This window comes from Cotesia glomerata, linkage group LG10, assembly GCF_020080835.1.
Source record: "Cotesia glomerata isolate CgM1 linkage group LG10, MPM_Cglom_v2.3, whole genome shotgun sequence".
NCBI classification, from domain to species: Eukaryota; Metazoa; Arthropoda; class Insecta; order Hymenoptera; family Braconidae; genus Cotesia; species Cotesia glomerata.
The window spans coordinates 775,928-803,525 of NC_058167.1; the positions used below are offsets into that span (position 1 = coordinate 775,928).

Genomic DNA, 27,598 nt, shown 5'->3' on the forward strand with positions numbered 1-27,598 from the left:
TATTATTTCATGAAATTTGTTATAATTAATTAATTTTGTATAATATTGACTTAATTTTGTAAACCTAAAAATTTTTTTTGTTCATTTATTGTTTCATTATTATTATTATTATCAAAATTATTATTATAACATATTCATCTTCATCGCGTTTCGGATTCTTATATGTAGTATTTTTTTACCGCTGATCTTTTGTATGAATTAATGTTTTATGATTATTAAAATTGTACAGAACAACAAAATTAGAAAACAAATAAAATTACCATAATTTATTTAATAAAGTTACTTTTTAATAATTTTTTTTTAGGAACAAAAAAAGATGTAAGAATCGAAAACGTGAGGAAGATGAATAAGTCATAAAATAATAATAATAAATAGTGCCATTCGGCAGCAGAAATGGAAATAGATTTCATGATGAATAAAAAAAAAACTACTAGGCTATAGATAAAAAAAAAACCAGTGCAACAGCAAATTTTATAATTGGCATAGCGGAATAGAACTTAATTTTGAGATTACAAACATGATATGGCACTCAAATTGAAACTTATTTAAAGAGCTTTCAGATGCAATTTACAAAGATTCAATAAGTTATCCTATTTTAAAGTTATTCAAGTAAGAAAGTGAAGAAATATGAATTTTTATAATTTTGAAAATTTTGAAATCCTGGCATTTCTAAATTACTTGACCAATTAAGCTCATCTTCGAACTCAGTGTCCCCAACTCTTGAAAAAACTTTTCTCTAAAACTTTTAACAAAAGCCCCTAAATTAAAAACAAAATCCCCTAAAACTAAAATTGAAATTATTTAAAAATTAGTCAGATTATTTTTTTTTTATCAGTTTTTATTTTTTAAAAGGTTTTAAAATAGAAAATAAATTATTTTGTTTCTTTTTTTTAAACTTCCTTTAATAGACTATACATTATATTTTATATAAGTATTCATATTATGTAAATATTTATATCATATAAATAAATATATTTACTTTGCGTGTATTGTTAATAACAAATTAATAAATAAAAATTTCTTTATTATATAAAATCACATATATAAATGAACTATATTGCATTCGTTATATTCAGCAGTTCTTGAAACTCTACATCACTTACTTTTTCAGTGTCGTTTTTAAAATCATACATGTGTACCGTAAATCTGCTCAGTATTTCCTTCGTGGGCACAAATAAAGTGCACTGTTCGTAATCTCGTTTTAATGAAAACTTCTGACCAAAATGATACTGTTTCATTCGTATTATCCCACTATTTATGAGATAACATGTTCCATTCTTTGATAATATTATCTTTTGATCCATACAATGATTCCCTAGTGAATTGTTCCAACAATTTGGATAAATTAGGTTTTCTCTGTGATGTAGCGTAAGTCGGTGTCAAGATATTCATTGATTTCAATATAGAAATATTCATAGGCAATCGTTCCTAAATTTCAGTACATAGTTTCACTAAAAAATCTTTACACCGAGCTCGAATATTAGATATTTCATTTGATGGCACTGATTTAGCTGCTTGATCAAAGTTGTATCCAAAAAAAACTGATGATGTATGCATTAGATAGTCTTGAAATTTAAAATTAACTAGATCGTCGTCCTTAATTTTCGGCAGTTGAGATGGAACCACAATTTTCTGCAGAATACTCTTATATAACAAAAATAAGTCTTCTAGCAGTTTAAATATTTCAACGTTACTACTTTGAAATAGCTTATTTAAATTAGTTAATAATTCTAAATTTGAATACAAAAAAATCATAAATAATTTATACGCTGGACAAACCATAATATCATATAAGTACTGTGCTTGTAAACATTTGTCATTATTTTTAGCTAATTCAAATAGTAGTTTTAACTCTTCCCATTGCTCTAAAATAGTATTAATTGCAGAGTATCTAGCCAACCACCGAGTCCCACTCAGACCAGCAATTTTTTTCGGATCCTTTTTAGCTTCATCACCATTCATGACTTTATAAAGTTTTTTATATTCATCCTTACGCTTTGGACTATTGGAAAACCAATTGTGAGCTTCTCTGACAAGATATTCTAGTTGGCGAGGTAATGTTTCTGCAGCTTTTTCAGCGCACAAATGGAGAGAGTGACAGATACATTTGATAATTACAATATCAGGTACTTCTTGTTTCAAAAGCGATGAAACAGAATGGTTCACACCGACCATCACATTTGCACCATCAACTCCAATACCGACTAAATTTTTTAAAGAAAGTCCATCAGCTTCTAATTGTAATTTCAAAGCCGAATGCATACCATTAGCAGTTGTGTCAACTATTTTTACAATACGATAAAATGTAGTCAGTAATTTTTTCTTTTTAAAAGAAAAATATCGTACCATTATGCATAGAATTTTTTCAGTCGATTTATCAGTGCTTTCATCAATAATATGTGAGTAGGGAGATTCCTTCATATCATTCACTAAGTCTTCAAGCATACACGGCCCTAAAATATTTTTTATAAGTGCTGCACACTTGGTTCGATGCAATTTCATCTTACTAAAAACATCTGAATCCGGTTCAATTTTTTTCAACAATTCTGTCAAGTGATCAACTGTGATAATTGATGTATGTTCTGCTATAAATGCGGCTAGTTGAAGTTCAGCAACTTTAACTTTATTGTTAGGAGGTTTTATCACGTTTATTGGACGACATAATTTTGCTTGTTTATCTTTATCAACAGCATTTTTATTTTTAATTGATATCGCATGCTTGCCTAAATCTTTTTTATGTGCTACTAAAATAGTACGGCAATACCCTGCTTAAAATTTCCAATAGGATCCCATCAAAAGCGACAAAAGCCACTTAGAAACCCATAAATTTTATTGGTTTCTAAGTGGCTTTTGTCGCTTTTGATGGTATCTTATTGAAGCTTTTCAACAGGGTATTTACAATAAGCTTTTTGACAGTTACCAGTCACTAGATCAGGAGCTATCCAATCTAAAACAATATTGAAAAAAAGTATTGTTAATAAAAAAAAATCTTTTAATTGTGTAACTAAATAAAACATACTTAAGATTATGGAAAATGCTTTAAAAATTATCAAAAATATAACAAACTAACCTTTTAAGTTTTCGTCTTGTTCCCATATTACTCCGAATATTTTTGAGCGTATTTTTTTTCTTTAAAACAATTTTTTTTATTGCTCATATCAACTATTTGTGTTATAATAAAGCTGCAGTTATTATATACGATATATTTAAAAAGTAAAACTTGATTCTTACCAGACTATAGGATGGGCGATATACATCGATGTTTCGACTATCGATGTTTTTTCGGGGAAACATCGATTTTTTTTTAAATCGAAACATCGATGGTCAATGTAAAAAAATGAACCATCGACATTGAAATAAATTTCTACTAGAAATTTTTTAGCGCGCGCTAAAAATTAAAAAAAAATCTCGAAATACCAAAAAAATCGGAAAAATTACAGTTATCAATGTGGGAAAAAAATCTATTAAACACGATTGTTAATGACTTGAGTGCATTTTCATAGCTAGAATATGATCTTAGAATTGAAAAATTGACAAAATTTTTAAATTTTTAAAAAATAGCATGTAAAGAATAATAAGAAGAATAATATAGTCCGATGTCGATTTTTTTTGCTAACATCGCCCATCCCTACTAGACTAAAAACATGTCAACGTTTAAATGTCAAAATCCACTGGGTATCATATACTATAATATAGGTGCGTAAATCTATAGCTATAGTACATCTGCTATAAGCTTGTAATGTATTGTTGTATAGCCCCAAATTGGCTATAGTAAATTTATTGAGTTCTTTTAATTCGCCCGTTGGAACGCGGTAGGGCGTTCAACTCGCAGTAAATAGATTAAGGCGGGAGAAAAGATTTAAATTTGAATAATTTAAAATAAATAATGTAAATATTTAATGAATTTAAAACGCTCAGATTATTTTAGTTTAATTTAGATTTGCCTTGCGCACAAATCTATTATTTATTATTCAATAGGTTACAAAATAAAAAGTACCGACAATAATTTCGAAAAAGTTTGGAAAATCCAAAAGTGCACGCCTCATAACGCTCATTCATTTTACAAGAAAACAATTAATTGTGTAATTGATTAAAAAAAATTAGGAAAACGGTTGACCCTAAAGGCCATCCCTGCAACTTCCCGCTAATTCCGTTAATACCTGGCCGCTTTTTTGAGCTCTTCGAGCTCAAAAGTACAATCTGTGTGTTGTTTTAAGCTCTCCGAGCTCAAAAAGATACCTTTTCTATGCTTTTGAGCTCTTTGAGCTCAAAAGTCTGATAGAAGTTTCATGGAACACTATTTTTTGAATGTTCATACCGCAATAACTTTTGAATGAATGAACCGATTTTTACGCGGTTGGCGGCATTCTACGTAGTTTTTTAAGCCTTATAAATAATTTCTAAGTTTCAATTGGTCAAACTAGAAATTTCGGGTAACTCTGAAAAACACTTTTCGGTTTTCTTTCGTTCACGATATCTCTCGAACGAATCAACCGATTTTGACCAGCTTGGTGGCAATCGACGTGGTTTTATGATGTTAAGAGCTGATTAGTTTTTGGAATCGATCGGTAGAGCTGTTTGAAAGTTATTCCAGAAAATTTCGAAGTTATGTTGAAAAAATCCTTATTTCCAAATATTTCGTCGAGGATATCTCTCGAACTAGTCAACCGATTTCCACGTTTTTGGCGGCAATCGACGCGGTTGTTTAACTTCTGAAATTATTCTATATCATCAAAACGATCCGAGAAGAAATGACGAAGTTATGTGAAAAAACACTTTTTCGGTTTTCGGTTTTCTTTCGTTCACGCTATCTCTCGAACGAATCAACCGATTTTGATCGGGTTGACGCCGATCGGCGTGGTTTTTCAAGCTTAAGGGCGGATTAGTTTTTGAAGTTGATCGATAGAGCCGTTTAAAAGATATTCCAAAAAAACTACTTTCAAAAATGATTTTTTTCTTATTTTTTTTAAGATTTTTCAAGATTTCTTAAAATCTATCGGTCCGAATCGGTTCAAATTCTCAGGAAATCTAAGTTCAGCGTAGCCCTTTCGAATGGCACCAACCGCGATGAAATCGGTTCAACCGTTCAAAAGTTATAAGCGAGTCACATAGTCACACACACACACACACACACACACACACACACACACACACACACACACACACACACACATACATACATACAGACATAGTGACAACATCGCGGGGGTAGTCAGGGAAGCTTCCTGTGACCTTCAAACGTCGAGATCTGATGAAAACTCGATTTTTGCCAAACGGGGTAAAAACAATAACTTCCCGATTTTTGAAAATCTGAGATTTTTAGCGGGAAGTTAAAAAAAAAAAAAAAAAAAAATTATAATTAAGTAATTTCTTACAGAGTATTTTTTATTTTTTTTTTAAACATCGGCGCCCTTTTTTCTTGTCATATGCGCACGCAGTCTAAAAAAATCTAACTTGATCAAGTGGCGCCATAGTTTTCACGTGACAAATAAGAAAAGTTCGTTTGGCTTTGTACGATTGTATCGTAGTGAATTTTAATAAAAATTCAATAAAAAAAAAATACGTAAACTAGGCCACTGATATGAAATACGGACCCAGTTCATCGAATTCTTAAACTAATAAAAAAGGTCCGGTCTTGAAATATCAATTTGTTCGGGAGTAATCGTTGGTACATCCAAAATGGGGTGACATCCGGACGTCCACGTAAAATTTTTTTCAAAACGTTTTTTTTTTCAAAATAGCAACTTAAAATGATTTTAGAAATTAAAAGATGGTTTAATTTAAGTGTTTTTTCGGTGTACATCTACTTATATCATTGTATAAGTGTAGTATGCTTGTGATAGAGGCATTTAAAGATCACAAAATTGCTTGAACTTGACAAGTCGAGTAGAGTATAAAGCACAACCTCACGCGCTTCGCGCTATGAGGCGTGCAAAAGGAACAACCTCACGCGCTTCGCGCTATGAGGCGTGCAAAAGGAAAATTTGCGTAGTGTACTACAGTCTTGCTTTTTGATAAGTGTCTTCTTGTTCCTTGGTTTTCGACTCCCCTGGTTGGGATGTTCGTACCTTTTGAGTGGGAGAGTCCCAGAGGGTAGTGAGGGTAGTTGCGTGCGCCTCTGCAACTCCTGTCTTCAGCAAGCATCCCTTCTCGAGTTTGAAGCAAACTTGACGGAAAGAGTTGGCAAAGCGAGCGATTACCTATTAGTTACCTATAACTTACTCTGCAAATAGACGTCAAAACTTGCTGTATAAGTATTTCCGTCAAATTGTAGTAAAGTTGAAAGGAAATTTAACTACAAGTTTGATTGTTAACTTGTATTCAAGTTGCGGCCGTAGATTTCCGTCAATTTGCTTACAACTGTTGTTGAGTACAATAGTTGGTAAATTTCCATGGAAAATAAATTAATATCCACCAGATGGAGACATCACAGTAGCGGTATATAGAGATCAGTGAGAATAGTTATACTTTTAACCACTAGGTCGAGTAACACCATAAGCTACACAAGTACAATTGTATATGTTAATAATTAACCTTCTCTTAAATTCTTTAAACTTCCGGCTTTCATTCTCGTGGTATGTAAAAATCACGTTTTTTTCAAAATTAATTAAAAATCACTTAATTTCTTATAAATTCAATAGAATTTCATCATTACTAATTTCAAAATTAATTTTTTTTCAATTTAACAATATTTTGATAACTTTGTTTATGCTTAAAATCTACCTGGCGTCCATCTCATACAGTACAACCTTCAAATGCAATGTTGCATTTTAAAAATATGTTATAAAAATTTATTGATAAATTAATTATTAATTATTAATTTTCATTTTTTACAGCAAAGAGTTACAAAAGTCCGCAGAGATGGCCAAGTCTAAGAATCACACCAACCACAATCAGAGTAAGTATCGTTCAATGGGTAAAAAAAAAGTATGAATTATTACTGGCGATAGCAAGTACTAGAAAATTTATTCTTGATTTTTGCATAAACAAGTTGAAGCAAATGATATTGAATAATCTAGAAGCCAATTTTTTTCTCGAATATTTAATCTACTATGTCATTTATTTTATAATATTCCCAGTGTCTGCTGTCTAAGTATCACAAGAAATTATTGAAAATTCCTATAATTAATAATATTTGGTTTTACTTTTAGATCGCAAGGCTCACAGGAATGGAATCAAAAAACCTAAACGTTACAGACACGAATCGACTCTTGGGGTAAATTAACAGATCATTATTATTATTGTTTTAAAATTAGCAGACAACGAACAATTCTATTTAGTTTTTCTTTTCTATACACGAACACACAGTGAAGAAGTTGTCAATTTTTTTACAAAAAATTTTTGAGTATTTTTTTCTGATCACAATCCATTAACAGCTGGTCCCCTCTTTTTATCGCGCCGCACTCACTGCGAGAAATGGTACTATCCTTATTGCACTCATGATTATAAAGCTAGTGCAGTTTTATGTTTTTTTTTTTTTTTTTTCAACAAATGAGTTTCGAAAAAAACGCTCTGCTACAAAATAGATAATTAAAAAATCTATTACATAGCAGAGCGTTTTTTTCAAAATTCTTCGACTAAGAGAAAAATATAATGCTGCAATCGCAGGGACCGGTTATTAATTAATAATACAATTATCGAATGCTAAATACTTTCAGCATCACTAATTATTGATTCTTTCTATTACGATCCTTTTTCTAAATGTGTTTTTGTTTTCTATTTTAGATGGATTTGAAATTCCTTCGCAATCAAAGATTCGCTAAAAAGCATAATCTAAATCCTAAACAACAAGTAAAACGAGCAACGGAACGTAAAGCCATTCGCGAATCTAAAGCGAAATAAGCGATTATGACTGTTTGTAATTGAAAATAAACATTTGATAAGTTTGTTCCTAATTTAGTGTTGTATTCATTTTTTAGGTTTATTCATTAGATATTAACAAATTCAATCGACAATGTCATTGAAAACAGCTGTTTTCAACTTATATTCATTTATGTATTGTCAAGGGGAATTCTCTTTAAAAAACTATATACAAGATGACAAGTTTTTTTTTCTTTTTATTTGCAAGTTATATGGGTGATTTTCTAGACTTTGTTCATAGTGTATGATTTGATACCTAAATATATCGACAACACAGTCAAGTCTCTGTTAATTATTGCGTGGCAGATAAAGTAGGAGATATCAACTATGATCCTAAAGGTTTTATTTATGGAGTATAATGTTCTTAGGATTAAGGTAATAGTTCCTACGAGCTGTATTGTCTACGCTCAAATGAGACAAATGATACTTGATGAAAATTTAATTGATTGCTCGAGAATAGCTACGATGATGTTTTTGTTTTCCTCATGTACTTACCCTAGGTAAGCATTCTGTTCAGATGTAGCAATCTGTATCCCTCAGGTAACGTCTGTTCTTGCTTCCCAAATTTATTGTATCAACTTTTTCTTTTCAAATTAATTTTATACTATTTTTTTGAAGATGAAAAAACTAATCAATTATTTGCTTTCCTGGATATTATTAGCTATTTTAAGTTGGATTAATTAATGATTATTTTTTAGATCATCCTATTTGAAAAAAAATAATTTACTCCCCATTTTATAGGTTTTAGTACAAAAAAATTATTTTTTTTTCTAGAATTCAAATAGTTAACGGTGTATTTATGATTATGAATACAAATACTATAGTTATGAGTAAATGATAGGTGAGATTGTTAGACACCTTAAAACTAGTTGTATCCATATACATAAAAAAGAAAAATTAATTTTAAATGATGACAAACGCTCCAGATCGCATTTTATTATTTAGCGGTAAAAGAAAGTCAGGAAAAGACTATATTACTGATAATTTATTTAAAAGGTAAAATTAATATTACAATAAATAATAAGTGAGATTAAAGTATTTTTGGTTATGTAGGCTTGGTCCTGAAAAAAGTGTTATTATAAAACTTTCGGGTCCTATAAAAAGTCATTGGGCAAATACATTCAATCTAGATTTGAATCAGTTACTAAGCGATGGAAAGTATAAAGAAAATTATAGGCTTGAAATGATAAAATGGGGAGAAGATAAAAGACGTACAGATACCGGATATTTTTGTAGAGCAGCAATTGACATGTACAATGGTAACGAACAATCAAGTATTCTTTATTTTATATTAAATTAATTATTTTAATTAAATACTAATATCTATTAAAATTTATTTAGCAACCGGTAAAAAAATTTGGATAGTGAGTGATGTTAGACGTAAAACAGATATTGAATGGTTTGAAAAAACTTATGGAGAACTTTGTAAAACTATTCGAATCAATTGTAGTTATGACGTAAAATCTCAACGAGGCTGGAAATTTACACCAGGTAAAACTCATAAAAATAGAACTATGTTCATATTTTTTTGTTTATCTATTTTAACATAAAAATTTTTGTAGGTATTGATGATTCCGAAACTGAATGCGATTTAGATGACATAAGTGAATGGAATTTAAAAATAACTAATGAGGGTACTGACTTGGATAGTATTATAGACAAAATTATCCAAATTATTCCATAAGATAAATCTCATGATTGAAAAACGACTTATAGTTTATACTTGCTTTTATACGATTATCTATAACAATTTAATTGGTTTTTTTTTTTTTTTTTTTTTAAGTTAAATATAAGCTAAAAATAATTGAGAAGGTAAATCAACCGGTTAATTAATGTTTATGTTTTAAAAAAAGCTCAAATCACAACCAATTCGCTCAGTATTAAGACATTTAGAAATTACTTTTATTTAAATACTTATAATGTCTAATACATAATAAATTTCAAAGGTTGATCAACAAGTTACAATAAACGTCACAGAAAAAAATCTAAAATACTTATGACAATCTACAATAAGTTTGATAATAAATAGACTTAATTGGTTTTTTATTATTATAGTTTTTTTTTTTTTTAATAATACAAAATAAACTTCATTAGCCTCACGAAACTTTTGCTAGGTCCCGAAATCTGACTCGAGTTCTAATAAATTAACATATACATACTTAAAGTCATGAGCGCTAGCGAAAAGTTCAATTGAATAAATCTATTGGTAAATATCACAGTTAGAATAACTTGAGGTTATTTTTATTTTTATGATTACGAGTTACAATTATATCTGCAAAAGTGGGATTAAAATCATTTGTAGAGATGTAGAATTCATACATTAATTTGAAAAAATTAAGAAAAAATCAGTTAAAACAAAAATCCCAGAATTTCACTGAAACGTCTTTACTTAAACAAAAATGCAATTCTACTAATTTTTGAAAATAAATTAGTTTAAAGACCTAATATATCTTTTTGAAGTTTAATCCAATCCATAGCTGCCTGAGATGCGGTCTTCTTTTGACTTAACGCAATTGAAGCTTGATTAAATTTATCTTCATTTTTTCTGATATACATTTGAGCATCTTGTTCCAACAATGCTACTTTATCAGGTCTTACCTCATCCATAGGTATCATTTCAGTTAAATATGGATTAAATCGATAGTATACGTGATCAGGTAGAAGATCATTCAATATTATATGTACTCCTGAAATTAAAGTATCATCTTTTGTTTTTAATTTGTTAATTGTGTTCACAATCAAATTTATGTCTTTAGTTGAATAATTACCTTCTGTATCAGTAGCACTTGCTAGAATTTTGTAAAATTTATCCTTCCAACTAGATGACCCGATATTTCCTTCTTTTATGTGACCTTCATTATTTGGAATAATTGGTGGGGTTCTACCAGTTCCAAATGACACAACACATTGAATTGGACTATTTGGCCATAAACGTTTCGCTTCATGAATTGCTACTGCACATGGATTATTAACCATTATTCCACCATCAGATAGAATATAATCTCCATGTTTAAATTCTTCAAAATATGTTGGTGCAGCAGCCGATGCTCTAACGGATTCCCATAACTTATGTCTATATGAGCCCATATACTGACTTTCAACTCGAGGTGGTAATGTATAATTTCTAAATATATATGCCGCTACGTGGGCATCATTAAAAACAGTTGCAATAGCTGAAAACTATAATAATTAATTTTGTTTTAAATGGCTTTTCATTATAAAATTTATTTGGTTATCTTAAGACTATTTTACCTTTGGTGAACAAGGATCACGGGCTGTTTTTATGAGATCTTCATTTCCCAACTGTTCTTGTAACATTTTTTCCCATAAAGCAGTATCATAGTATGCATGGCTCCATACTAAACTACTTGTCCCACGAAGTGCATTTTGATTAAAAATTTTCATGCTGAGTGCTTTATATAAATCAGAAATTTCCTCTAAAGATTTTCGTTTTGGGGATCCTATGAATTAGAATAAAAATATTAATAATAATGATTAAATTTTTTATAGTTCTTATCAAAGTAAAAATAAATTAGTTCAAATTACAATTAAATTAGTTATTTGAGATAAGTACCATCATCAGTATTAGTCCATTTTATGACTGTTTGCAATAAAAAACAATACATTTAGTCAAATAAATAGACCATGTCTTGTTAATTGAATATTCAAAGAGTGGGAAGAGATATAATATATTGATAAATACCTAAATTCGCTGCTAATATGGCACCAGTGCTGACTCCACACATATAATCGAACATCTCATGTACTCTACGCCCTGTTAATTTTTCTAACTTTTTCAACATTTCAATGACTAGAAGCCCTCTCAATCCACCACCATCAATTGAAAGAATTCTAATACCTCGACAAGGAAGTGGTTCAATGTATCCTATGACAGCAAGAGCTTCTCGAATAGATTCTGTTTGAGATTAACATATGTTATTACTAGTTATTGACTCGTTAATTTTACACTTAAAATTTGTTTCAACTAGAGAATGATCTTTAATTTGAATTTGAGAGTAAGAGAACTATATGTTAAATAAGTATAACTCAAGAACCATTTTTCCGTTGGTACAATTTGGGTAAGTGTAGGTATTAATTAATTGTGATTTGAAACGCAAAACCAACTTCACTAGCATTTTTTTTAAATTCATAGTAAGGTAAAAGCCCCAATACATGATCATGTACCAGTATATGATCATATACTGGGGCTTTTACCTTAACATATAAATAGCTTTCTTCTCTGTGTAATTACTTTCTCATTTTGAACTTAAAAAAAAAAAAAAATTAATGATATAATACATTTTTTTTTCAATAGTGAACATTTCTTTAGAAAAAGCGGCGGCATGTAGATTATTGTAGATTTAAAGTGACTGATTGATACCTACTGCTAAAGGTTTTTCCAAATATTTTAATTCAGTAAAATTACTACCGCAAACATTTAGGCAACAGTGATTAACTACAGTCGACGCTCTCTGTATTGGACCTCTCTGTATTTGACCACATTCTTCCTCTGTATTTGACGATTTTACACAGCTCTTATGGACAAGGACGAGTCAAATACAGAGAATGGTCCTGTACGGGTGAGTCAAATACAGAGAGCGTTGACTGTATTCTCAATCAAAATTTAATTTTCTTCAATTTTTCATAACAAAATTTTTTTACTCTCAATCAAAACAATAAATATTTAGGTGTACAGTCAACGCTCTCTGTATTTGACTCGCCCGTACAGGACCATTCTCTGTATTTGACTTGTCCTTGTCCATAAGAGCTGTGTAAAATCGTCAAATACAGAGTAAGAATGTGGTCAAATACAGAGAGCGTCGACTGTATTGAAGCATTAGTTGATAATCATTTTTTTACGGATAATCATAACTTAAAGAACCATCTGGCTCATTAATATATATTTTTAAATAGTAAATAACTATTAATACTTTTTTCAAATAATAAAAAGCTATGAAAAGTTTTTTTTATCACATAATTTCAGAAGAAAAATTAACAGTAAAACCTATATTTTACGAAAATAAATTCTTTATTCTTACCATTTACTTTCTCATCTTCAGACTTTTGCCTTGTTCTTAACAATACTTTTACTACTCCTTCTTTAAGAGCGTGATACCTTGCTTCCGGATACTGCTCTATATGGGCTAGAAAATCTTCGATGCGTTTCAATTGTGAGGTGCTTGATTCAGCAATAACTATACTGTTCAGTATGTGTTTAGTTCTCGATAAAATACTATGTTTTGTGATATTACTTTTAGCATATATCTTCCATTTTGGTACTGTAGTCAATGGCAAGGATTCTTTGACTCGAGGATTTAATTTTGTAAATAAATTGTTCAACAATTGTGGTAATGCTAGTATTTGATCTTTTGTATTCTGCAATAATTGGTCTGATGCAACAACAGATGATTGTAAACTCTGTTTTTTATCATCAATATTTAAATCACCAGCTCCTCGATTAATGCTTTTTAATTCTTTCATATTTTGGGATATTTCCATTTTCTGATCACCATCTTTATTATTTACTGTATTATGATTATTAAAATTTCTCTTTTCATCATAATTATTTGAAGAAAGCGTCAACTTTTTGGTAACATCTACCCAGTACTTGTTAAGCATCAACTTAAAATTTTCATTATATTTTACAATCGATAACAAACTTTTTGAGTTAATAAATGATTTCCATTGATTTTGCATTTTGACTTTAGATTCTGTTAAAATATTCATAGAATAAGATAACTTTCCGGTCACATTATTATCATTTCGCTTTGTTACACTTTCTATGAGCTTTCTGAAAAATAGTTTATTTTTTTTAATTATTATAAGTACCTCATTTATGATGTAAAAATAATTATCAAAAACGAAATTAAAGGTAAAAACAAATGAAGCGTTCACCAAAATAAAATTTTTTTGGTAATTGTGTCAACAGCATATTCGCGAACTCAGAATTTAATTAAATTAGCAGACATCTGATCAATTTTTAATTTTATTTAAAACAATAAACTGGTAGAGAAGAATATTTTAGAAAAATTGCACTAGTAAATAGTTTTTTAAAATTTGTGCGGTCAATTTTTTTTTTTTTTTTTTTTTTTTTTCACAATAATTTGTTTAAATTTATTACAAAAAAATCCGAAAATTTCCAGATACCTGTTACATTTAGAGTTTCATTATTCCCAAATGCTGGATTAAAATACACTTTTTAAAAATTTTTTTAACGTTTTGGTCAAGACTTTATTGCTTATTATTTTCTAAATACAACAATTAGTATTTATGAACAATAACTCAACATTAGATTAAAGCGTATAATTAATACTTGTATGGTTTTAAATCATAACATACGTAACCTAATATTTATTGAATGCAAGTATATATAAAACTAAGTCAGTGACTGCACATTTTCTCGAAAAGTACGATAATTAAAGTGCGTCATAATGATAACTGAGTCATAAATTTGGTTTTTTATTCATTATATAGAATAAAAACAATTAAATTTACTTATCAAGTTATTATGTATAGACTTGTCAATAACTCTGGAACACCTGACAATAGTTATTATTATTAGTATATATATTTAAAATCCATAAAGTCGAAGGGGATTATAACATGATAGCATGACAGTAAGCATACGTAAGAAGGTATATATTGGTAAAGGAAGGCCCGCGACACACATACACATATATTATTATTTTTATGAATAAAAGGTACGAGGAAGAGAAAAATTATGTTCAATTGTAACAAATATTCATAATCTTCACCTTCTTGATGTGACACTTTGTTTGCAGTATTTAGAATTTTTATGTAACGCCATTTTTCTATTCAATATTGAATAAATTATTTTACCTGATTCTGCGTTAATTATTTTTTTCATTAATACTTAGTTGAAAAAAAAATATGTTCACTTGAAAGAATGAAAACTTTTTTTTTTAATATTACGATTATTTTATAAATTGAACACTTATTATTAACAAGAAACAAATATTAAACCGTTTATATAATATAAATAACAAAAGTAATCAGTTGTTAGACTTATTATTTTACTGTGTAAAGATGAGACTGCAAACGGTATCCTTTATAGATTTCTTTTGGCAATATATAATTATAATTATATTTGAAAATAATATCGCGCGATATTATGACGCGATTTTGGCACAATAATTATTTGTTATAGATATACTATGACTCTTTTCTAATTTATACTACAAATCTAATCATGTAAACAAAGCAAATTCAATAATAAATTAATGATGCAATAATATACTTAACATTTTAATTCAATTATTTGCCTTAACATCATCACATGTCTTTATTTTTCTTCAACGAAGTGTAAGTATTTTTGTTTACGATGTGAATGTCAATATTTACATTTTATTTTTTTGCACACCTCACGAGGCTCCTACAACTCTATACAAAAATTGGACTTTGATGAAATACGTTTCAATAAAAAAATTAATTGTTTTATAAGTATACAAGAGTAAATTTTCAGTAAGTATTTGTAAAAACGATTCATATACTTACCTGAAAACTGCATGAAAAAAGTTCCAAGTCCTATTTTCTTTTTTAAAATTAACATTTGCAAAAAGACCTATATTATACAAAAATGATATGATTTTTTTATGAAAATAATTTAATAGAATCATATTATGTATGCATTGGTGCAATATAATTATCATACAAATAAAATCACTTAAATTCGAATTACAAACTTTTCAATAAATAATTATTAATTTATAAAATATTGAATCTATAACTTTTTAGTTTTATATACAATTATAAACTAAAAAATATCACAAAATGCCAATTAGATGTACAATAAAATATTCGATCTGCCTAAATGTATAGAATTTTATTATTACATTTGCATAAAAAATTTATAAAATACTGGTGGCAAAATACCATGAATATATTAATATTATATTAGTAATTCTTAGAAAAAATTTGAAAAATAATACTAAATTTAAAAACTAACCGTAGCATAGTTTTTATTGCACAACGATTGAAAAATTTATCTACCGTACAAATATTTTTTCAATTGTACAATTCAATCTTTTTGATTTATAAACATTTAACTTTCAAAGAAGTTAGAATCAATGAAATAAATGACAAAAAATTTCTTTTTAATTATAAATTTGTTAACAGAGCATAGTTTGATTTTGTAAATTCAAAATTCAACGAGAAAATTTTTAGTCATTATTCCTTTTCAGTTTGAATCTTTCTATTGAATGCTTTCAACATTAATTTTATTAATCAATATAGCAAATAGTGTATGCAAATGAGTTAATGATTTTTTATATTTTATTTAATCAAAAAATTAAAATGGTGAGCAAAATTGAAATATTTTGTTTTGCTTAAAATTATTTCTTTAACTCAATATTTTCAATGTGTATGCATTATAATATGAAATATATAAAAAATATTAGTAATTTCCTATGAATTAGAAATTATTTTCATTTAAGTACTGATTGAATTAATACTATTTTACAAATAATAAATAGGTGACTAAAACGCCGATTCATTATTGTGTTGCTTCCATGACTCAGATACAACGCCATTCAATTGACAATCACTGGTTTCAGTCGGTGCTCGAGCAAATTGTATAAATAATTGTTCTAATGTTGAAGATAGTACAACAAAGTCTTCAATGCAGTCGATACTATTTTTCAGTTCATTCATAACTGTATACATAGCGGTCCATGTAACGTCGGAATCAGTTATGTGATAACCAAGAAATCCATTGTTCTCGTCCATAAGTTTACATGGAAAATTAGACTCTACTTTTAATTTTATTGTTTCAATATCTGAATTATTATGATCTGGTAAAAGTTTTATATGAATATTGTAACCAGCTCCGAATCGTTGTTTTAATTCTTGACTAGCTCCAATACAAACTATTTTTCCTCCTACCATAATTACTAAGCGATTACAAAGTACTTCACATTCTTCCATACTATGTGAAGTCAATATTATTGACTGACCAATATTTTGACATGACTTAAGTGTATTCCATAAAGATCTCCTTGCTGCAGGATCAACACCAGTTGTAGGCTCATCCAGTAATACAAGTGGCGGGTTACCCATCAACGCCATAGCAATATTTAATCTGCGTTTATTCCCACCACTGTAGGTAACACTAGGCTGATTGGCACAGGCCGTCAAGTTAAGTTTCAAAATCCATTTTTTTACTATTGAATCAATTTGAGAACTAGGTATTCCTCGAAGTTTAGCAAACAAATACAAATGATCCCAGGAATTGAAAGTATCAATTATAGCATCTTGTTGCGGACAGTATCCCATTTGCATGAGATACTTTATCCGCTCCGTTGAAATATTATTGTCTTTTAAATACATTGATCCATTAGTTTTTATTGAAGCACCAGTTAACATTCGAAAAGTTGTACTTTTTCCTGCACCATTTACGCCTAACAAACCAAAACATTCACCTTTTTTAACTCTGAAATTAATCCCTTTAACAGCTTGGAAGTTTCCATAATATTTTTCTAGTTCTTGAACAAAAAATATATTCTCACTTTGATACATTTGATTTTTTTGTTTTTTCATAAGTTTCGAAATCTCTTCAAACACAATAGATTTTTCCTTTAATACCATTTCATCTATTCCAGTAATAGAACTTTTATTTGTTTTTCGTCGTCTGAACATTGCAGTTAATTCAGCGAAAATTTTCATTTCTAACAAAGCAATGATCGTAAAGAAAATGACAGGTAAACAGGTAAGATAGGCCATACTTTTCCGAAGACTTGGAAGTATGTCGAATAAATCATCAAAATAAGACATTGGTTTTTTACATACACCATTAAAACAATCCATACCACAACATGGATCGAAACCATTTATACAAGAAACTTCCAATAATTTATTAGGCATTCGCCGACATCGCGCATTTTGAATCAAAGAATTATGGAATGAAAGGTGTCCATAAATAAAACTCACATGAGGAATGAGTAAAAATAAGTTACTTTGAATTTTCCGGAATATTTTAAATGCATCGTGTTTTACTTCCATCGAAAAAGCAAATAATATTAATTCCACAGCAGCTAAAAAAATGATAATATTATAATTACAATACTTAAAAATTATAATTTTTTATAAATAAGTACTTACTTAGTACTAATGGCGCCACACAAAAAGCAATGATGGTTGAATTTAACGTTTTTTTCAAAAAACTTGTTAAATAAACAAAAGGCAGTACACTAATTCCAAATAATAGTAGCAATCCTACGAAAATTCCTAAAAAAATAAAAATATATGTACTCATTCTGATTGAATAAATTGGAGATTGACTTTAATTTTTCGAAAAATAATTGACGAATTTAAGAAGCTGGAACTTGAATTACACATTTGAGAAAAAAAAAATTGAAATTTAACACATGTATTCTCAAAAAAAAATTTTCTTATTATTGGAAGTAAAATTTTTAACTGAATTAAGTACTTCAAGTTTCTTTAATTCTTATGACTTTTCATAAAATCGAATCAAGATTCAAAAATAAACTTACCAATTTCCTCTAAATGATAATACTCAGTTCCTAATGTCTTGTCAATAAAAATAAATGTTGCTAAAAGTAGTAACACAGAAACAATGTATTGTATTAAATCGAAAAGGAATGTTGCTGCCCAGTACATCAATGCAGGGGCACCAGTCATCAGTTGTAATTGTTTTATTCCTGACAATGATTCTGTTAAGGGTGGTGTAACATACATGGCTATTGCTGGAGCTAAAAATACGATCATAGAAAGAGTAACATCAGTATTTAGCATCGGTGGTTGTTTTAATTTATCGATATCTGGAAGTGATTGTGCAGATGCTTCGATACCATAGGAACTATCGTCAGTAAGTGCTTTTAATAATGTATTAGTAATGCAATTTATAGTAATTGGTATACTAAGAAGAGCACTTCCGGAGTAAAAACCATTAGCTGAAATGTTATTGGTCCCATTGAATTCAGCTGATACTATTAATTTATTGCGATAAGTACTCAAATCATTATTTGCTAACATTAATAAAGTATCCGTGAGACTTATGTTTCTTGGGGCAATAATTGCATTACTGTGATAGTACTCAATAGTGTCTTTGTACTTGCTACTAAATGTATCATTTTCTGCGTAAACAAAAGCAGTTGAATGTTGATAATTATCCAAAGTCAAAGGTGTGAATTTATTAGAACCAGAAGAAACTCCATGATCTAACAAAATTAATACTGCCGCCAAGCATGGAAGTATTAAACTTATTAAAAAATTCCAGGGATTTTACGAGCAAATATGATTTTTTCACTAAAATGCCATAAAAGTTTGTATGTAAAAAGCAAAACCTTGAGTTTTCTTTAAAGGATTCGATTGAATCACTTGAATCAATAACGTCACTATTTTCTCGAGTGACTTGCAAAAATACTTGTTCTAAAGTTATCATAGATACGCTTATACCTGTGATTCCTAATTTTTTTTGATGCTTCTAATTTATCCAATGCTTGCGGCAACTTATTAACACGCGGAACAGTTAATACTGTTTTCCTATCATTTTGATTTAAGACTTCTACTATAATTCCGATTTCATTTGAAATATTTCTTACATCAAACCATTGTTCAGTCGATAAAGTTATTTCAATTTGACCATTTCCGTACAAATTTTTTAAAAACATTGATGTACCATAACATTTTACGTTACCAGAATGCATAATTGATATCCGATCACCCAATATATCGGCTTCTTCCATATCATGAGTACTAATTATAATTGTTTTTTCACCTCGCATTTTTAATATAATATCCCAAACTTCTCGCTTACTTTCAGCATCCATACCTGACGTTGGTTCATCCAAGATTAATACATTTGCATCACCAATTACCGCCATCGCTAAGCATAATCGTCTTTTTTGACCACCAGAAAGTTGATTGGGAAACGCGTATTTTTTATCGGTCAAATTTACTTTAGTTAATAATATTTTCACTTCTTCTTTTAACTGTGCTTTTGATTTCGTTTTTCCTTTTAATGTACCAAAAAACAACAATTGTTGATGAACATTTAAATCTGGAAATACCATATTTTCTTGAGGACATAATCCAATATTGTTACTAATTACCTTTGGATTAGTTGCAATATTTTGCCCATTTATGAATATAACTCCTTCAGACGAATCAGTTAGTCCAGATAAAATCGACATCATAGTAGTTTTACCGGCGCCATTATGACCAAGTAAAGCAGTTATTTGATTTTTATAAAAGTCTAATGATATACCTTTTAATGCATGAACTTTTGTATTTCGAAACCAATCTGTTGTATAGACTTTTTTCAACTCCCGAATCTTGATACCTGATACGAGACTACCTTTAGGTACTACTTCAAATTCTTTTCTATCAACATTAGTATTATTAAAACCATCTAGATCTTCTTCATTATCAATTTTATTCAACCTTTTTCGCTGAAAATATTAAAAAATTTTCATTATTATAGATACTTTTGAAAATGAGATAAAATCATATTATTTACTATTTACTATTACAAACCTGGAAACAATAAAATGGATTACGCTGAATTCCATATTTTCCAGGACGGACATTATACATGTAGAGTGTCATGTAAAAATGAAAAATAATTCCTATTATTGAAAAAATCATTAAAACTCCAATACTTCCTTCAGGAGCTCCCGTATTCGAACTAGTTTTAAACAAATTAAACCAATTGATCCCAGTCACTAAAATGAAATGCATAAAAAATAAAAAAGTTTCTCAATAATAATAATAATATTTAACGTTTTAAGTTCGTACATTTACTCTCGGAGTCGGTAAGTTCGGCAAATATTTTTTTCAATATGAAATTCGGAGATAAAATTCCGGCATATAAAAAAAACCGTTCAATTGTATATCCATGTACAAAAACAGCTAAAATATTCATAAGCGTTGTAACCATGAAAGTCATGAATATTCCATGCGAAGCTGTAATATAATCACAAATTAGTAAGTTTTCAAATTTTATCAAATTAATAATATGTTTAATAATACATACGTTTCCAGAAATATGATGAAATATGATAGCCAAATGCAATGACATGACATGTGTGTAAAAATAACGCAATCCACACAATGAAGGCATTACCATAAAGTAAAAAAGGCTTTACTTTGGGAGGCATAAAGTGTTTTAAAAGCACAACTATCGGTAATAAGTAAGTTGTACTATATAATGCTCCACTTATTAACCAACTTAACATATTTATAGAAGTTTTTAAGCCATTCACTGACATAAGAATCTGAAAATAAATTAAGTTCAGTTAGATATTATATAAAAGACATGTTGATTTAATTAAATGAAGAAATAAAGTTTTCTGTTTAACGGTTATTAAAAATTATATACGCCTAAAAAAATGCCATTCGGCCTCACCCGAAATGGAAGGTAGATTTCATGTGATATGAGATTTTCTTTATTTATGTTATTTAATTTGTTGAATATATATATATATATATATATATATATATATATATATATATATATATATATATATATATATATATATATATATATATATATATATATATTTATAGAATATATATTTATAATATATATATATTAGAGTGGTCCAAAAAAAAAAAGTTTTTTGCCTATCATCTTAAAAGCTTTTCTAAGGTATAAAAAAAATTCCCTTCAAAGCGCAGCTTGATCTCAATTCTTCATGAAGCTCAATGAATTTTTATTTTCCCATGTAAATAACACGTAAAAAAATTTTATTTACGTTTTCATAGGGTAAAACTACGAAAAAAATTTTTTTATGCATTTTTCGTCAATTATTCTTGTAGGAAACTTAATTCTCTACAAAAAAGTATTGAAGTAGTTTCTTCGGAATCTTAACGAGTAAAAATTTATTGAGCTTTAAATACTCACACAAAAGAAAATTTGAACGAAGATAGTTCCAAAGCATCTTTTCGAAAACTTTTTTGGTAACTGCATGTATTTATTTCAAAATTTATCAAACTAGACTGTTTCTAATATAATTAACACATGTCTTTTGGTGAAGTATTAACTGTGAATTATGAATAATTTTTCTCATTACAATTTGGATATTTTTTCCTACGAGCAATGATTTTTTAAAATTGAACTTGAATTTCATTACGGAATCTGAATTAAGAGCAAGCTAGTACTTCCGGATGTATACTGAATTTAATTTTTTTATTTAAGAACATGTAGGACAGATGAATATTTAAATTTTGAACACGATGCTGGGACGCTTTTTGACCGAATGAAAAATCATGAAACTTTGCAGGAGAACGTAAATAGAAGTCCTTCGTGAATTGATTCTTTTATTTTTAAATTTAATCATTGAAAAAAAAAAAATGATAAATAAACAGGTAGAGTTCGTGCGTAAAACTGCCTTATCTCAGGAGTCATCACATATTTAAGTAAATAAGCTTGACTATAAAGAAATTGCTAATAAACATACAACCAATATAATCTATGAGACTTATTTAATTGTTTGGTTATTTCTTATTTTAGTTTATATTACTTATAAGACATAATTATTAAAATGCAGCCAGGTTAGGGTAAAAAACTAATTATCAACAAAAAATTTAATTTACTATATATCTTCATGTAGGCCGCAAGAGAGTGCTAAAAGTAAATTATCTAGTTTAATTTTTTTAAGCAGTGGTTAGAGTATTTACAAAGTCTGGTAATCTCCTTCAGTGTATTTTACATGTGGTTCAAATAAACAAACCGATATATTCAATTGTCATTTGTTGTCACTGGTCCAGACTGAATTACCGATATCAGACTGTATACCATGTTTTTAAGAAAAAAATATAAATTACATAATAAAATAATTTGAAACAGAAAATGTGATACAACGTGGATTCTAAAATCATGTCTGATTAAATTTTCTTTTATTGTGAGTATTTAAAGCTTAATAACTTTTTACTTGTTAGGATTACGAACAAACTACCTCAGTACTTTTTTGTAGAGAATTAAATTTACTACAAGAATAATTGACGAAAAATACAAAAAAAAATTTTTCGTAGTTTTACCGAATGAAAACGTAAATAAAATTTTTTTACGTGTTATTTAAATGGGAAAATAAAAATTCATTGAGCTTCATGAAGAATTGAGATATCAAGCTGCGCTTTGGAGAGAATTTTTTTATACCTTAGAGAAGTTTTTAAGACAGCAGCACTTGAAAAAAAAAATAAAAATGTTTTTTTTGGACCACTCTAATATATATTATAATATATATACACTCTGATATATACATACATATATAAATTTTTTAACCAATGGTGTTTTTGAAACTTATTTGACTAATTATGACATATGATAGCAAAATCAGGTGAAAATTCCACCATGAGGACTAATGCAATAGTTAGATTTCTAACAAAATCTACTTAAAAAGTCAGGAAGAATTATAATAATTTCATAACTATTATTAAAATTATAATAATACATACATTGATTCCGATATATTTTTCATTGGCTGGAAATGATATTTCTACACACAATATTATAAGAAATACCAGTCGAGCTAGTTCCGCAAATGTATCTCCAGTAATAACAGCATCTTTATCAACTTTAATATAGGGTGGATACGGCATTTGTTGTATTTTTAACTATTAAAATATCACATTAATCAAGTTAAACTAATTATCAAGAAAAACTATTTTAAAAATAGAAAATATTACCTCTGAACGATTAAATTTAGGGTTTGGTACAACATAATCAATATAAGTTTGGTCTAAACACATTTGGACTTGAATTAATGGTGCTTTTAAAAATTGAATATTAGCTAGATCGCTATTTTCTTGTGAATCAAATAACTCGGATGGCATCAAAGAGGATACTCGTAGTTTATATTTTAAACGTGTACTGTTTTCTTGTGAGTCAAAAATTACACCAACACATTGTGGTGCAACGTCCGATGTTAAAAAATCGCGTTGAAGTTCAGCGATCAAAGACTCTTCATCTTTTGATCCAACAACATCTAAAAAATAAATAAACTTATTTTAGAAATATTTCATCTAAAAAAAAAATAATCTTAACCCTAGACTGGTCACCCTATGAGCGTGACGTGGCCTAACGACTACTCAACCTATAGAGACTCGTTATAATGCGAGCGAGAAACTAAAAAAGAGGTGACCAATCTAGAGTTAATGAGTAGTTTCCTGATATTATCTACAATCAAGCTGTTTGTTTGTTTGTTTGTTTGTTTGTTTGCAATCAGTTAAGCAATTAATTACAATGAATGAATTATTTGTATGATAAATTAAGAATAAATTATTAATAACTATTAAAGAGGTCGATTGATCGGTAGAAAAAGAAATAAAAAAATTGACTTATCTCGATCCTGGAATTCAAAAATTTCTAAACTAATTAATACTCAGACATCGTTTACGTTTTAAGATTAATTATAATGAGCAATAATTTATGACATAAGATCTTTTTAGCAAATTTATTTGTTAAATAAAAAAATAATGAAAAATACTACAATTAAAAGTTGTCATAGGTCCCAATAAATAATAATCGCAAAGCAAGATTAAAGTAAGTTCATTACCTGAATCTTTTAATTTAAGACAATTCCTTGTGGCTTCCATGAGTTTTTTAGTAAAATTATTTTGGGGTGTATACTTAATAAACGTTCCAGAAATTGAAACATCCTTTAGTAAGTTAGATTGAGTTTGAATTTCATAGTATGAATTGTGAGGTATACGTGTAGGTGTACTATCGATCATTAATTGGATATTTTCTCCAATTAAAAATAACAAAATTGGAATGATAATTTGTACAAAAATTGATTGTACCCAATGTTTTTTTCTTACTAAAAAATTTTTGTTAAGTAACAAGAAAAATATTTTCGTTGCTTTACCCATATCGTTTTTTATAAATCTATTTCGATGAATAAAATAAATAAATATTTTAAATCCTCTCACTATCTTTTAATTGTTTAAAGTTGAAATTATTTCGAAACACCTGAAAAATTAAATAAAATAAATTATTATATTACTTAGTAAATATGTATATAAAAATGTAAAAATCTGACTTAAGTTAAGAAATCGTTTTCCTCAACCCAAGAGTTATTAAAATGATACAATGATAAGTAAAATACCTATGTCTCACGTTCAAGACAGATACAATATCTCATACGTATTATCTACTAAAAATTCAACAATATTAAGTGAAAATAATCTAAGTTTTTAATTTTTTCAATCATTATCAATAACAATGATAAAACAAAACGATTGACGTCTTTAAATGATAAAACAAACGTGCATCATATATAATTAATAGCTAATTTGTATTTTAGATTACAGCTTATGAATACTGATAAAATATTTTTCCTACTAAAATGAAATTAATGACGCATTACAATATTTTGAGAATGTCCTACATTAAAATATTTACAATATTATATGCAGTGCATTTTATACCAAGTTATTGTTGTTAATTTATTTGCGACTCCAATTTTTTTGAAATTAATATTTTTTGTTCATGTTAAGAAATTCACCTGAAGTTCAAGATTTTTCAAATAATTTAATATGTTAAAAAAAAATGTTTAAAACAAATCATTTTTCAAATTTTATAGATTGTTGAAATTACATAGCAAAAATAGTTGAAAATTCACAATTTCAACAAAAAAAAATTGACTGAAAAAATTGAAAGTTTTTGGTGTAATTATCCTGAAGCATTTTAATACTAATCTTTCAGCGAAATTGTTTTTATTTAATGAAAGATGAATTCCGAGCAAATAATACATCAATTAACATTAATATGTAAAAAACATTATTTATATAGAAACAGTTGTATCGCTTATTTTTACTTACAGTGAATTAAATATTTAATGCATTCAAATTGCAAATTGGAAATTACTGAAAACTTTTTATAATTCAAAGTTTCACACATAATTTCAACTTATACACTTGTAAATGAATATACTAAATAATTATAATAGTTCGTATTATTGCAAACTCCTGATACCTACTGATTGAATACAAACAAAAAAATGGACAAATTCATTTTTCTTATCTGAAGAGATAAATCGAAAAAAAATATATTATTTTCCTATTAGCCATGCTCCTCTAGCTATTTTCTCCTCCCCTACATTCTATATATTAACATATTTATTTGTTTGTTTCTATACAGTCAATGTGAGTAACTAATAAAAAATAAAAAAATTGTGTCGACAGATTGGCTTGTGACTATGGAGGGGCTCACTGAATTTGGCCCCACTTTTTTCGATTTTCGGATTTTTTTTATTTTTAATTGTTTGTTCGTCGTTTGTTCGTTGATGTTCGAATGTAAAAATTGTTTGTTCGTCTTTTATTTATTTATAATTAATTAAACAAATAATAACCCTTAAGTTGGCCCCCCTTATTAGATATCTTTATTTTTTAGTATAGAAAAAATGTTAGCAGTTTTTAGGAAATCGAGAGCGCCCTCTACTAAATAATGCGATTGGAGGAAATTTAAGCGCGGAAATTGAAACAAAATAATAGTGCATTACTGCAATATTCATAATAAATAATAAAATATCTATATAAGTTAGTTTCAAATAAATTATTGTCAATAAAAAAATTAACAAACAATTAAGTACTACGAATAATAAGTATAAAATAATAATAAACAACCTCACTCATGCTCGAGGCTAAAAATTTACTTGATGATAGTATCAGAGTCTATGTTTGGATAGCTACGTGGAATTGCGCGAGGCTAATAATTGTCGAAGCCGAGCCTCGATTCTTGCGAATGGCGAATATTTTTTTTTCCTTAACTAATAACAAATAATTAATAATTGTCTTTAAATGATGAATAATCAAATAAAATGAATCGTAGAATTTTTTTTTTTATTTGGAAAGAGAGTAAATATCAAACTATTCAGAAATTTTTTTTAATGATAGTAAGTCATAAATATACTAATTGTTAATGAAAAAAAAAAAAATAATAAATACGACCAAAAATGAATAATAAATTATCAGAAACAAACCCACTCATGTTCGAGGCTTAAGAATCACATGGTGACAAAAACAGTTATCTACTTAGATAGTCGCGAGAGATTCTTTGAGACCAGTGATTGACAGCGGAGAGGATCAATTCTCACCAGCGGAGAATATTTTTTTTCAATTAATCAATAACAAAATTAAATTTAACGGCGGAAATAATCTAAATGTTTATTATACTTGAAATAAATTTTTTTATTCAATTTTATTTTTATTTAATTTACGTTTTATTTTTATTCAATTTTATTTTTATTTGATTTACATTTTATTTTTATTCAATTTTATTTTTATTTGAGTCATATACCGAGAAAATAATATTACGAAATTAATTTTTACTTAAATTAAGGGCTGAGAAGTGATCAATTAATAAAATATATTAACTATAAATAAATAAATTATTAAAAATATTTTGCGCTACCGGTATCCTGTCGTGTATAAAAAGTATACACAAGACTGGATGTAGTGTCTCAGCTGAAAGAAAAACTGCAGTTGATAATATTGAAGTAAGAATTACTCGGGGGCTGTGCATAAATGCAATTTTTAATGATCAATATTAAAGTACATAAATAATTAAGTTCTTTATTTATAAAATTTTTAACAATACTTATTAACAGGCGAGACCATTTTTTTCTCGCTTTGCTCTCACGGAGCTCAACGGAACTATCTCTGTCGCACTTCCAAAAGCAGAGCAATTGCAGTTTCGATTGGTTTCACGAAACGAATGAAATTTTTGAAAAAAATGCTTTGTGGTGAAATAGTTTAT

General features: G+C 28.1%; 4 protein-coding genes and 1 pseudogene across 12 annotated transcripts; 2 read left to right on the plus strand and 3 right to left on the minus strand.

The window, feature by feature from the left end:
* Positions 1-984: 984 nt before the first annotated feature.
* LOC123273310 lies at positions 985-3,350 on the minus strand. Of its 2 annotated transcripts, XM_044740708.1 has the most exons (3): positions 3,071-3,350; positions 2,921-2,947; positions 985-2,744 (listed from the first exon to the last, which is right to left on the minus strand). In XM_044740708.1, the coding sequence occupies exon 3, from the start codon at positions 2,500-2,502 to the stop codon at positions 1,429-1,431; it is 1,074 nt and encodes a 357-aa protein (XP_044596643.1). In that variant the 5' UTR covers positions 2,503-2,744; positions 2,921-2,947; positions 3,071-3,350; the 3' UTR covers positions 985-1,428. The 2 variants fall into 2 exon arrangements, with proteins under 2 accessions (XP_044596643.1, XP_044596642.1); XM_044740707.1 differs by having other exon boundaries at positions 985-2,947.
* A 3,083-nt stretch (positions 3,351-6,433) lies between these two features.
* On the plus strand, positions 6,434-7,893 carry LOC123273317 (60S ribosomal protein L29). Its single transcript, XM_044740726.1, has 4 exons — positions 6,434-6,575; positions 6,837-6,898; positions 7,152-7,216; positions 7,726-7,893. Exons 1-4 carry the CDS (start codon positions 6,520-6,522, stop codon positions 7,840-7,842), a joined length of 300 nt encoding a protein of 99 aa, XP_044596661.1. The 5' UTR covers positions 6,434-6,519; the 3' UTR covers positions 7,843-7,893.
* Positions 7,894-8,672: 779 nt separating this feature from the next.
* Positions 8,673-9,906, plus strand: LOC123273315 (phosphomevalonate kinase). The gene is made up of 4 exons (XM_044740723.1): positions 8,673-8,856; positions 8,914-9,119; positions 9,202-9,351; positions 9,423-9,906. The coding sequence occupies exons 1-4, from the start codon at positions 8,768-8,770 to the stop codon at positions 9,542-9,544; spliced, it is 567 nt and encodes a 188-aa protein (XP_044596658.1). The 5' UTR covers positions 8,673-8,767; the 3' UTR covers positions 9,545-9,906.
* Positions 9,887-15,219, minus strand: LOC123273308 (calcium-independent phospholipase A2-gamma-like). 8 transcript variants are annotated; one of them, XM_044740705.1, is made up of 7 exons: positions 15,124-15,219; positions 12,900-13,651; positions 11,564-11,776; positions 11,435-11,461; positions 11,113-11,321; positions 10,629-11,040; positions 9,887-10,547 (listed from the first exon to the last, which is right to left on the minus strand). In XM_044740705.1, the coding sequence occupies exons 2-7, from the start codon at positions 13,585-13,587 to the stop codon at positions 10,294-10,296; spliced, it is 1,803 nt and encodes a 600-aa protein (XP_044596640.1). In that variant the 5' UTR covers positions 13,588-13,651; positions 15,124-15,219; the 3' UTR covers positions 9,887-10,293. The 8 variants fall into 8 exon arrangements, with proteins under 8 accessions (XP_044596640.1, XP_044596641.1, XP_044596634.1 ...); XM_044740706.1 differs by lacking the exon at positions 15,124-15,219 and adding an exon at positions 14,701-14,720; XM_044740699.1 differs by lacking the exon at positions 15,124-15,219 and adding an exon at positions 14,616-14,699.
* A 1,028-nt stretch (positions 15,220-16,247) lies between these two features.
* Positions 16,248-24,737, minus strand: LOC123273307 (annotated as a pseudogene).
* Positions 24,738-27,598: the final 2,861 nt, after the last annotated feature.

Coding starts and splice junctions, on each gene's coding strand:
- LOC123273317 (XM_044740726.1), top strand. CDS start 6,520: ATGTTAATAATTAACCTTCTCTTAAATTCTTTAAACTTCCGGCTTTCA. Junction 6,899..7,151: donor TCACACCAACCACAATCAGA/GTAAGTATCGTT, acceptor TTTTACTTTTAG/ATCGCAAGGCTCACAGGAAT. Junction 7,217..7,725: donor GACACGAATCGACTCTTGGG/GTAAATTAACAG, acceptor TTTCTATTTTAG/ATGGATTTGAAATTCCTTCG.
- LOC123273310 (XM_044740708.1), bottom strand. CDS start 2,502: ATGAAATTGCATCGAACCAAGTGTGCAGCACTTATAAAAAATATTTTA.
- LOC123273315 (XM_044740723.1), top strand. CDS start 8,768: ATGATGACAAACGCTCCAGATCGCATTTTATTATTTAGCGGTAAAAGA. Junction 9,120..9,201: donor AGCAATTGACATGTACAATG/GTAACGAACAAT, acceptor AAATTTATTTAG/CAACCGGTAAAAAAATTTGG. Junction 9,352..9,422: donor AGGCTGGAAATTTACACCAG/GTAAAACTCATA, acceptor AAATTTTTGTAG/GTATTGATGATTCCGAAACT.
- LOC123273308 (XM_044740699.1), bottom strand. CDS start 14,668: ATGGCGTTACATAAAAATTCTAAATACTGCAAACAAAGTGTCACATCA. Junction 11,777..12,899: donor TGAAGATGAGAAAGTAAATG/GTAAGAATAAAG, acceptor AATCTCAAACAG/AATCTATTCGAGAAGCTCTT. Junction 11,462..11,563: donor CATATTAGCAGCGAATTTAG/GTATTTATCAAT, acceptor TATTGCAAACAG/TCATAAAATGGACTAATACT.